Raw genomic sequence first — 13,114 nt, 5'->3', positions numbered from 1 at the left:
ATTAACCATTATGCTACCACACTTCTCATAGCTTGTCATTCAAACACACATACAGACAGAGACAAAGACAGTCAGAGGGAGAGAGAACATACTTTTTTGTTTGGAAAACACCATTTTTTGCTAAATTGGTTATTTCTAGATCAAAGTGAAATTGGGGGTTATTCCTTCTCACCTACTTTAAGATAATTAACATTTAATCTAGCCCACTTATTTCTGAACAGAAGGTGGATGCAGAGCAAAGCCTGAATCCTGGTGCCAAATTAATGACTAGAAGCAAAGAGACGACCTCACAACCTCTGAGGATGCCTGCCATAGATGCAGGCAAAATGTCAGGAGATAATGCTTCTGGAACACGGCCATACAGCAACCCAGTGATTCCGGCCATGAAAGCCTTCGACAATACAACTGGGTAATTTGCATTTTTATCCCCTTCCTGAATATAGCCCACAAAAACTGAACACTTAGTATTAGGTCCTAATATTTGCAACCCTGGTTAAATTAAACTACATTCATGATTTAGCAAGTGAGTTCTGTAATGGGGCAAACTAAAGTTGATGCCAACTTAACTGAATAGCCAAAGCAACAGTTGGCAGATGCCTGAAGGGAGCTGAACAGTCACATGGCATTGGCTTGCTTCCTGGTTATTCAGCTGCCAAACTTCATTTAAAGAAGCTAAAAATACATGAAATATTTTCCTTTCCTTAGATTACTTGACTATGTCAGCAGTTGTTGTAGTTGCTATGAGTGTGTTATCTGATAACCAACAGGGTTAATGGTGTAAATATGAATACAAGGCTAATAGTTCATCTAGCGCATAGAATGCCACAGTAATCTCAATCCAAAAGTGTTCACACAGATGCAAAAGAAGCATTGAAACTTATTTTACTCAGTGCGTTGTACCCAGTGCCAGACTAACTCCCTCGTCACATGGTCACCAGAATCATCCCACATCATCGGAGGGCATAGGGAATCTGGAGCCCCAAGCCCCGCATTGGCCGGCTCCAGAATTTGCCAATTCCGTGGAAGAAAGCATCAAGTGCGCAGTTTCCTCCCACGGCTTCCTATGGCAACACAGGAAGCCTCCTGTGTTACTACAGAAGTGGCATGCACTGGCTCTGCCCCACATCATACATGGAGCTCCACCAGCATCCACGGAACCAGAGGGTTCCGTGGATGACCTGGGCTAAATTGGTGTATGCCTCTGAATTGAGCCCTTTGTGATGAGATCACTACTCATAAACCAACGACATTACAATTTAGGGCTAATTTTCAGAATATTGGGACTGTTTGTTTATTGAGCGGCCATGAACATGGTGCACATCAAAGTTAAGCTAGGCAAGCCTGGAAAATATGACATAGTAGAGTGATGATACTTCAGTGCTAAAACTTCGTATCTACTGAGATTTACCTGGGCAGGCATCCTAATGCACAATAGGCATCAATGGTAAATGAGCCATGTTTCAAGAATGACTCAGTTGGGGTTGTGGGCATTTTTACCCATCTGAAACTGGCAAGATCTAACATAAGTCGGCACCATTTAATAAAATCAGTTATATATTATGCCTATTAAAACTAGTTACTCCTGTAGTAGAGCAATGGAAAAGAAAGCTGGCACATGCTACACCTTGTGTAAGAAATATTCTTGCCAAGTGGCAAAGACAATTCTGGCTGTCCTCAAACTGGCTGTCAAAAATAATGCCCCTTTTACACAGGTGCAACATATGTGCAACAATGTGTATACATTATGAAGAATTAATTAGCATTATGCCACATTTACAGCTGCTTTCCCATGTTTATGAACGAAGAGTAACAGCAACTAGAAATGTTCCTGTGAATTTGTGGCTGTGGGAAGTCCAGTCTGGTCTCTGGTGCACTTTCTTGTCTAACATCTTATTGGTGAGTAATTACTCTGCAGTGGGGCTGCCTCAAGTTCTCCTAGATCAGTGTTTCTCAACCTTTCTAATGCTGCGACCCTTTAATAAAGTTCCTCATGTTGTGGTGACCCCCCAACCATAAAATTATTTCCATTGCTACTTCATAACTGTAATTTTGCTACTGTTGTGAATTGTAATGTAAATATCTGATATGCAGGATGTGTTTTCCTTCACCGGAGCAAATTTGGTACAAATATCCAATACGCCCAAATTTTAATACTGGTGGGGTTGTGCGGGGGTTGATTTTGTCATTTGGGAGTTGTAGTTGCTGGGATTTATAATTAACCTACAATCAAAGAGCATTTTGAACTCCACTAACAATGGAATTGAACCAAACTTGGCACACAGAACTCCCATGACCAACAGAAAATACTGAAAGGGTTTGGTGGGCATTGACCTTGAGTTTTGGAGCTGTAGTTCATCCAGAGAGTACTGTGGACTCAAACAATGATGGATCTGGACCAAACTTGGCATGAATACTCAATATGTCAAAATGTGAACACTGGTGGAGTTTGGGGGAAATAGAGCTTGACATTTGGGAGTTGTAGTTGCTTGGATTTATAGTTCACCTACAATCAAAGAGAATTCTGAACCCCACCAACGATAGAATTGGGACAAATTTCCCACACAGAACCTCCCTACCTTGAAGGGACTCGCTGGCATCAGCCTCCCTCCTTCCTTGCACTCTCTCTCGCCTGAACATGCGCACCACACTGCCATGCGCTGAGCATGCTTGCTTTCCCCTCCCCACTTGGAGTCTCAGAATCAGCCCTTCCCTTGTCTGAGAGCATGGCCAATCACAGCAGAGGAGGGCTTGTGGTGCGAGGATTCGCCATCTGTTTCCAAAAAGGAAGAGAAGGACAGGTGGGGAGATCTTCAGCCTTCTCTGCCAAAGGGTTCCTAAGACCATCAGAAATATATGTTTTCTGATGGCCTTTGGCGACCCCCTCAGGGGTCATGACCCCCAGGTTGAGAAACACTGTCCTAGATCATTGCAGTGTCTATTCTATAGGCTCAATAGGAATGTAATAATGTCTTTTCCCCCAGCAAATTCTTCCACCACATTATTTAAGCTGTTGTGGGATGGATGCAGGTATATAATGTAAACAAGCAAGAGAAGGCAATAACATGAGCCATTCCTCCCTGCATTATTTCTTGATCATTCTCCAAAGGACAGGATATACCTGATGATTTCCCAGCATTTCCTGGTGGGTCACTCAGGCCACCACTGTTTCTACAACAAAATGGAAATCCCCAAGGGATAATGTGATGTATGCAGTGGATTTCTGGGAAAACGATTTCATATTTGGCTTTTGCTGAGGGCAGGAATCATTTGAAAGTGCTCCATGTTCCTTGGTAGTGACAGTAAACTGCCAAAATCAGCAGGGAGGCAACACAGAAGCAGAAAACACAAAAACAAGCAACATCATCTCAGCTGTCAGTAAACCAGAGATGAAACCTGATGAGAGGAAGCGGCAAGTAGGCCATTTAAAACAGTTGATTACTCAGCTGAAAACATACTATGATCTCTATACTGCCAGTACATTGAGTGATTAGGTTAATTTAAGCAGCTGTCTTTATATCATTAAGTTATTATTTATTCCTCCACAAAAGAACATCTGAAACCACCTTTTGCTGAGTTAGTTCAGTACCTTGTGAGTGGTATCTTCTGACTAGCTCTACATTTTCAGGAAGAGGAAGCCTGGTAACCAGAAATCCTTCTTAACAATATAGCCTTCTGCAAGCAAAGCACACATGCTGCTACTGAATGGTAGTCCTTTCTTCCTGTAGGAGAGGCAGCCTAATAGTACTTTTCTATGAGGAATCTGGCAGGGCACCACGCACCCACTATAAAGCTGTGTTGTTCTTCCAGTGTCAACATTATGGTGCCCATTATAAAATGGCTCACCTTGCTGTTTCTGCATGGTCGTGAAATCTTCAAAGGTGAGCGTTCGCACTGGGGGCCTCCAGAATGCATATGTTTCCATAATGGCCTCCAGCCCAGTTCTGTGGAATGAAAAAAAGTGGGGGGGGGGGGGAAATGTAAGTCAACTGGTATATCTCCCAAAATAAATGCCCTTTGTTTGTTCCTCAGCAACAACTTGACTACATTGATTCATGTATAATGCAAAATTGCATTTTTATAATCCAAATATTCAATAATACAATAGCTTCCAATTTTTCTCCTTGTCATTCTCCTAAACCATTCAGTCTTTTGTGATGAACAGTTTAGTGATAAATTCTGCAGTGTTTCTTTGATCAGAAAGCTGATTTTCCCAAGCTGTGCAGAAATGAATCTGTCTGAGATGTAATGAAGCTGAACTGGATTATTCCTGGGAGGAAGACCTATAAATTAAATAGCACATGCAGAAAGAGAGGAAGAAAATTGCACACCAGAGGTCACACCAAGGCCCACAGCAGAACTGTAAACCGAAGTCAGGGTTTAGCCTGACATAATGAATTATGTACCATGAAGCTGATGTATTGTTGTAATCAAGGAAGGTCGGATAACCCTTTTTTTACTTTATTTCTTGCTAGCTTTGGTTAGGAATTTTGTAACAGTGTTTATGATATATGGTCACTGTTTGTTTTTCAGTTTTATGAATGGTCCCATTAGAAAATGCATAACTGTATAATGGGAACTTTCATAAAACTGTACAGCTGATGGGCTGCCGCTTACATCAGCTAAAGACCTGATCTGGCTGAAACTCCTATGAATCCCAGGACTGACTGGCTGTGTCATATGGAGCCAGCTGGAGCTCCCTTCAGTCACAGATCCACCCAGGCTTCAACTCTTAGAAAAGAATACTGTGGTCACTAAAAGCAAACATGGATTTCTCAAAAACAAGTCATGCCAATCTTCTCTCTTTTTAAAATAGTGTTACAAGCTTGGGAGATGCAGGAAATGCTATGTATATAGCATATCTTGATTTCAGTAAGACATTTGACAAAGCTCCCCATGATCCTCTTGGAAACAACCTAGTAAAATATGGGATAGACAATACTAATGTTAGATGGATCTGTAATTAGTTAAGCAATCAGTCCCATCAACAGTGGATCTTAACCAAACCTGATGCACATCATACCCTTCAAAATATTTTTTTAAAGATGGGATTTGGGGGGCTTCATAGAAGATAATAGGACTTGCACTCCTGCCACGTCTTATTCCCACCCACGCCTGACGGTGCAGCTCTCCATCTAACTGAACAGAAAGCTCAGCCCACTAGCCAGACTGCATCTCCCAACATCTTTACCCCTTCTCTAGCAGGATGGGAATGATGTGCGTTGTAGCCCAACTACCAGGCTGAGCTGTCTGACTGGTAAAGAGGAGAGCCACGACTTGAAGTACAAACAAATCAAGGGCTAATGGAAGTTGAAGCCTGGCTGGATCTGGTGCTGATGGGTGTTCGAGCTACCAAGATCTGCTACTGATGGGAGTTGCAGCTGGTCAAACCTGGGACTGATGGGAATTGAAGCCAGGCCAGATCTGGGACTGATGGGTCTCGCAGCCAGTCAACCTTGGGATTCATGCGAGTTCCAGCCAGTAAGATCTGGAATTCAGCCTAAACAGGTCTTGGGCTAATGTGAGTTGCAGCCCATTATCTGTACAATTTTATAGAATATCTCATTATACAACTCTGTGTTTTCTAATGGGGCTATTCATAAAATTTAAAAACAAACAATAACTATTTCTAAGTCTGATGTTTGTAAGTTGGGGACATATACATATGTCATATAGTAGGGCTACAAGCCTGCAAGACAGTCTTTCCCACACAGGACATGATATATAACATCAACATGCACACAAGCTGATCGAAATTCTTTCATAGTTCACCCTCCTTTTTCAAGCATGCTATGACATCTCACAGAGTCATCATTTTTCTACTAAGTTTTTCTACTATTACGCATGCTATTTATTGAAAGCATGAATAAAACCACAAATTTCACAGTTTTCCTTAAGCACAGTCCTAGCCTGTCTCTAGCAGAGCCACAGTATGCAGCTTCCCCTGTCATCTATCATCATTGTTGTGCCTTTACTGGGTCCACTAATATAGACCTCACCACATTTTTATTCTTTCCAATTGCCTATTCCCTCATTTACAGACATCTGCATTTGTGATCTGAAAAACCACCCACTCAGTTCAATATCCAGTTGTAAGTCATGTGGGATAATTCTCCAGATGCAGTTACCACAATCATCAAGTTAGAAGGGAACACAAGGGCCATTCAATCCAACCCCCTACATGCAGGGATAATAGGACTAAAACTAGAACTTACTCCCAAAAGATAGCCACCCAACATCTGCTTAAAAGCCTCTAAAGAAGAGTCCACTCATCCTCCATTTCACTCACAGGCAGCTCCTACATCAAAATGTTCCAAATGTGTGAATAGAATACCTTATAATTTGAATTCAAACACAAGTTTACCAAGTACATCTACAGCTGAGAGCAAGGCACCTATGTGAGGCTCCTCTGACCTAGATGCAACTATAAAGGATGACAGTAGGCCAATGAAGCTGGTTTTACATTGCTTCTGCCCAGTTTTTTTTACCAGAATTTAGAAATTCTGGTATTGATAAGAAAGAAAGAATATTTTAAAACACATAATTGCCAAAGAGCACTTTCACACAGCTGCCATAGCAGAAACACCCTCAACCCACAAAGTCTTTGGGAAGAAATTTAAATTTATCTTATAAATTGTACACACATGCACACATGCCTGCCATATGTGTTCATTTTACTTAAAAGGCAGGACAGGGAGTGTACTCTGAAACTGTAAGCTAAGACATTAACAGGTGGTTTTAGACATGAAGGCACACAACAAGAAGACATTGGCAAGAGTAAACACTGGAGGTACTCTAGAATGGACCCTTGCAATTTGTGAAGGAGAAAGAATATTATCTAGTATTAAACTACATGCCTTCCCTGAAACCATTAATTAGACCTGCTGCACCATCAGTTATCTACATTTTACCTGAATTCTAGTCATGAGACCTGGTGCATATTTGAACCACCATCTGCCCCAGATTCTAAGCTTTCAATTTTTTTTAAGAAAAGCAAGTTTCCAATTCTTGTTGGAGTACTGTTAGAAGCCATCACTCTTCTGCTCAATTGTTTTGTAAGACACAATCTTGTGTCTGCCTTTGAATGTTTCTAGCAAATAAGTTTAGTCTCCTTCCCATAGCTAACATTTTTAAACAGAGCTAGAACTGTAAATGTTACCCATTGTCTTTTAAGTTACAGTTTCTACATTCCCTGGGCAAGTTTACAGCTCTGCAACAAAATATAGCTTTTTGAAGAAATTACTTGTAGTCAGCAGCAAAAAGGGTGTGTTTTCCTTCAATGATATAGATCAGCGATTCCCAACCTTTTTTGACCAGGGGCCACTTTGACCAGGGACCACTCTCCAACATTAGTACCAAAAGGGTTACTAACTGGTTTTTGGTCAACTGGAAATTCGGTTTGGTTATCTGGGGTGCTGATTCAGAAAATTGCATTGGATAGACCACATCAGCTCTAGTTTCTGATACACAACATACGCCATCCAGTAGTCGCCATCTGCTCACCCACATAAAACTATATTTAATAAGCCTCGGCACTATAAGAGGGTTTCGTGAGACCAGTTGCTATCGTTGCAATGGACCATATTTTAGTTCTTACAGACCCCTGGTCTGGTTAATCTGGATTGAACAGAACCACAAAAGCCATGGTGGTACATCCACCAAATTTACTTAATTTTTCTTCTTAATGATTCTGAGATGCACTGAGATTTCACAAATGTTGCAGTGCTGATGCAAACAAAGTGTGCACAGATTTTCAGTCTTTTCTCATCCTCATTCCTGGTGCCTCCAGGTTTGCGCATTTTTCACCTGATATTGGATTTTATTCAAATGTTTTATCACATATTTTCCATGCAGTTCTGCAATCAAGCGCACATTATGGATATGCATCCCTGTTTTTATCCCTCTTTCTTTCTGGTTTTCAGACCTGTGTAGATGGACCCTAAGAGAGTTAACTGAGCCCTGCAATAAAATCTAAGGCCCAAATCTTCTTACTCAATGTATTTTAAATCTTTCCTGGATGTTTTTCTGTCTTAAAATTAGCAGAAAACTGCACTGAGTTAGCTCCAACTACCGTGCTATAGCAGTTTCCTGCTCTTCTTAATGTTAATCAACCACCCGTTTCAAACACTCCTTGTCTGGTGTGTGGCTGCACCAGGTCCTGTAAACATCTTGTTCCACTGTGCCATTCTCCTCACACAACAGTATTCACATTGTCACAACCATGAGTACCACATTTTCACAAGCAACATCCTTGGTCCTTTCCAATTTTTCTCAGAGGAAGTAAAATTCTTGCAATTGCAACATGAGAATTTGCTTGGCTTGGCTTCATTTTTTAAAAACCTTCTAGACAGTACTGAAGGGAGCAGCGGAATGTCCCACTAATTTATAAGGTTGATGCTGAGTGTTGTTTTGAGTTGTTGATGTTGTACTACCAGTTGTTCATAAGCCATCATAATAATCATTGGGACAACATGCATTTTGAAAATAAATACGTGAATTTATGTGTAGCATCTACGTGTTAGATACAGCATCTAATTGTTAATTATTTTTTATTTGAGTAGACACTGTGCAAGGAACTTGCTGGAAATGAATGCCACACCAAACTACTACACAAAGATTAACCTATCGCAAGCAAGGGAAGATTAAGATTTTACCTGTTTCTTCCAGAATCCCTGAATCCTTTTGCAAATGGATTCCGGTCAATTTTTAGCCTTGTGATCTGCAATAGAATGCAAATAGGATTAAATTCTAATGTGATTGTTGTATTGAAGCTTTTATTACTCTACAATTGCCTTCTTTTATTGATATGTGATCACTTCTGTTCATTTGTCCTGGAACTTTTTATCCTCCCCCTATTAGATACATGTAGTAAGATCAGCTCTCACATTTGCAGGTTTGACTTTTGTGGATTTAATTTTTTGCAGATTTTATTATATATTCTGTCTATGAATCTCTAGGTCCTCCTGTGTGACTCTATGGTCTGCTTGCACTAGAGCAGTGGTTCTCAACCTGTGGGTGGGTCCCCATGTGTTTTGTTTGACCTCCAACTCCAGAAATCCCAGCCAGTTTACCAGCTGTTAGGATTTCTGGGAGTTGGTGGCCAAAACATCTGGGGACCCACAGGTTGAGAACCACTGCCCTAGAGATTCTTAGAGAGATGTTCTGTCAAGTTTTTTAAATGCATTTTAATTCGCTATTTTCACACTTATGTGGAGGTTCACAGTGAATGTGGAGGGATGACTGTAGGATAGAATGCATGTAATAGCACTTATAAAGAATTATCAAAGTGCATACTTTGTTTCTATCATCTTCTGATTGTTTTGGAGGTTACGTCTTCTCTTAATATATGAAAAGTTGTTACTTTCTTGATTTCCTAAATATAAATATTGTGAGAGAACATGATTTTAAAGTTACAAGGCTACAAAAAATAGTCTCTTAATGCTAAAATATGATATTAAGAATACATCTATATACTTAAAACAATATTGAACTGGGTTGTTGTAGGTTTATCGGGCTGTATACTTCTAGAACATGGCCATACAGCCCGAAAAACCTACAACAACCTACAATGAAAGCATTCGACAATACAATATTGAACTGTTTTGACATGAAGTATTTATTTCAGGCCAGAATTTTTCTTAAAACTTGGATTTTCATAATTAACAGTCTTATAAATTCAACTGCTCATGTAGCAGATTTCATTCTGCTTTTGATTAATAGCAGTTACTAGACCTTGATGAAAGGTCATAGCATATGCCCCCACCCATATAAATTAGGTTATACCACCTGTCTTTGTCTTTCATACTAATTTGTGTTTCATTTCATTTGCTCTGCTGACACATCGGTAAAATCACTATTTTATTAACATATTACAATGGAAAGGTGTTTACTATGGATTTTTTCTTCCCTAATTCAGAAATCATAAATTCATTTTTATCATTTATTTTTCTTTACTTAAATGTATTAATAGATATTTTGATGCCAGAGGTTGTTACTAATTTCATATTAACAGTGAGTCATAGATTCAAAATTTAACTTGTTTCAGTTCAAGATAAATACTGTAAAACAAAACAAAATTAAATGGGAGAGAATGCAGGTATAAGGCAAACAAAAGATCCAGATATTCTTCAACTAGACATGCCTAAATACATCAGCTAATACCGAATCGCATCAGAAAAATAACAGCCCTGATCACTTTAGAATACTATAAGATGTATTTTCATTCTTAAACTTATCAACTGTTATGTATCATAACATAAAGTAAACATAGAGCCGATCCAAGAGTATTTGCAAGGTTGCTGAGAAAAAAAATAAAAAGCATCCTCTGGCTGCCATGTCAGGGAGCTGGTGAATCCACTCTGTATTGTAGTTCAGACCTTTAAAGGAGCAATCCGAGGTGATTAAATACTAGGTTCAAAATAGTTTTGTAATATTGATTTTTTTTTGTTAAAATGTTTTTATAAATGTTATTCATGGTTGTGCATTAATTTTAAATATATTTCTTTACATGTAGCAGAAGCTGTAGTGCAATTAAGTAGAAAAGAAGTATATTATCTGAGTTTGATAGCTATCTTTCTTGAGGAGGGGAGAAGTGAGATGTGTTTTTAATGTTTTTCTTACTTACTTAAATTTATGTTATTATTCAAAAAAAGTGGGGGATAGAGATTAATGCAAGGCCATTAAATGCTAATCAAGCTCGCCAATTGCAACATTCACACTTGCCTCCAACAGACAAGAGTCCTTTCTCCCACCCTGGACATTCCACAGATATAGAAACCTCACTTGCTTTGTTTCCAACAAACCTCACAATCTCTGAGGATGCCTGCCACAGATGCGGGTGAAACATCAGAAGAGAATGCTTCTGGAACATGGCCATACAGCCCAGAAAACACACAGCAATTGAACTTATACATGGTTTGAAAGTTGTTTTGATCATTACCTGTTGATTTTGATAAGCAGTGACCGTAGTGAAGACTGTCTCTGGGAAGCTGAAGGCTTTCACTCCATCCCCTGTGGGGATTGGCTTGGTGGGAGACAAATCACTGCTAAAGTCTTTGCGTATAACATGGACCCGTGGTTGGTACTTGTGCATTGAATGCAGAATTATCTTTAAAATAAAGAGAAAGGAAAGAGAAAAAATGGATTGTTTTCATCATCATCATCATCATCCCACCTTTATCTCTGTGAGTGAGATACTATTCAGAACCTATGATTGGCGGGGGGGGGGGGTAGTACTGAAGAAATGTCACCAATAATTTTAAACTAATTTTAACCAGTAATGATTGGCGGGGTAGAGGCCAGAATTAACAATGGCATGTAGAGGTGATTAAAATCGGTGACTCCAAAAATGTAGAGCAGAGCTGATCTGACAATGTAAAGTTTAGCAAAGTTCAATTTTTCAGATGAGAAAGTTGTGATATTGGCAATATTTTATAATCATAGGTATGATCCAAAACAGCTAGCTGTAGTTTGTAAACCCAGAGAGAAAATGGTTACATCTGCTTGTTTATTTATTTATTTCCAACATTTCTACCCTGTCCTTCTCTACCCCTCGAAGGGGGACCCAGGGTGGCTTACAATGGCAGCTATTCAATGCCAACAACATACAACACATTACATACAACATTATACAAAAGATAAAACATTAGATTAAAATACATTTAAAACATTATTATTATCATGTAGCCAAATCAAAGTCTGATTTAGCAACTGACAACCCAGTCCAAAGCCTGTCATAGTCAAAAATCCAACATTATTACTGCCAAACCTACTGTCCCAAAAGCATTCCAGAGAAGAGTTATATTTGTTTCTTTTTTTTAAAAAAAGCATTACATTTTTACAATATGTACAATATATGTAAAAGTATAGCAATAAATGTCAATTTACAGTGTTTTATCTCATCCACCCTCCTTCCCCTCTCCAAGCCATAGGCATATACAAAATACTTCCCTGTCATGCCTCCAATAATACTCTATTGTCTAATTTGCATTGCTTCTCTGGCTGTTTTGCTTATACGTGCCATCTAAGCAGTGATTTTCTTTAACTCTGCTTGTAGATGTCTTATTCCTCTAACAAAGATATTCTCGCTCCCCTTCTGTTGCAAAGCATAAGAAGGGAAGACTAATTTGAAGTGTGTTGGGTCACAACAGATGGTTAAGCAGACCTTGGAGTCATAAAAGCTACACCCTGGTAGTGGGAGGGTACTGTGGCATTGTATTAATTATTATTTCACTTTAGTAGATAGTGTTGTAGGTTGAGTGTGAGGGGATTACAGTGAAAGACAATTGAAAGTGAAACACACTTACATGGCCTTGGTCATCTAGCTCATTGTTGGTCAGTTTCAGTTTATCAAAACTGACCACTTGTCGCATCCAGGTGTCTCCAGATGCCAATGAATCAGGGTGAATATAAACCCTTGGAGGAACAGGGGAGTCAGCATTCCCTGCTACCATCCACTTGGAGCTGTGATACACATACCTGTGAGATAGAAAGAAGCTTTGTTACTCAAAGTATGTGTATATTTACAGACATATAAACATGCTCCTCCCTGTGACTTCTTTCTCTTTCTTTCCTCAATATTCCCTGATAAATTGTCAAATTCTCACATTATATGTACAGGAAGGAGACTGTGTGCTCTCTCTTTAATGGAAACCAGATGATACCTGGAATCACTTCATCATTTTTGCATCTCCATTAACCCTCTTTTTCAATTTATTGTGCCTAGAAAATAACATATGGAGCAGACTAATTGGCTATCCAACTAATTCACAGATGAAAGCTTTTAGATATACCAGGGAATATTTCATTACTTACAGATGACTCCTCTAATACAATCTGCACCTGCAGATGCCTTTCGCTTCTCAGTTTACACTATGGACATCCACGATTTCATCCCTAAAAGTTCAGTCTCCATACTGGCTGCTGCATTTGCAGAGTCTATTGAGTCAAAGTACAACCATTAGCCCATGTCATCTCATGCCCAAACTCTTCTGTTAGCCTAGTTGACACAGACAATATAATTTGGTTGTGGTGACATCCTAAGAAGCTGGATAAAATACAGAAGAAACAGACTTGTCAGTCTGGACAGGGTATCTGAATGGCCCCAGAAGCACATCTA

The 13,114-nt window shown here is 39.4% G+C and overlaps 1 protein-coding gene across 4 annotated transcripts in view; it reads right to left on the bottom strand.

The window, feature by feature from the left end:
* TBX15 (T-box transcription factor 15) overlaps nt 1-13,114 on the bottom strand; it is a 109,696-nt gene that overhangs the window by 51,188 nt on the left and 45,394 nt on the right. For all 4 annotated transcript variants that reach the window (XR_009630648.2, XM_067464339.1, XM_067464340.1 and 1 more), the window contains exons 4-7: nt 12,303-12,474; nt 10,937-11,104; nt 8,652-8,716; nt 3,844-3,941 (exon numbers count right to left, since the gene is read on the bottom strand). Coding sequence is in view for 3 of the 4 variants with exons in the window: in XM_067464339.1 (XP_067320440.1) it covers nt 3,844-3,941; nt 8,652-8,716; nt 10,937-11,104; nt 12,303-12,474 (503 nt within the window). In the remaining variant the exon portion in view is untranslated. The remainder of the gene's footprint in view (nt 1-3,843; nt 3,942-8,651; nt 8,717-10,936; nt 11,105-12,302; nt 12,475-13,114) is intronic.

Source organism: Anolis sagrei, chromosome 2, assembly GCF_037176765.1.
Source record: "Anolis sagrei isolate rAnoSag1 chromosome 2, rAnoSag1.mat, whole genome shotgun sequence".
Taxonomy (NCBI): Eukaryota; Metazoa; Chordata; class Lepidosauria; order Squamata; family Dactyloidae; genus Anolis; species Anolis sagrei.
Note: the sequence above shows the minus strand (reverse complement) of the source record. Positions and strands in the feature narration are given on the sequence as shown.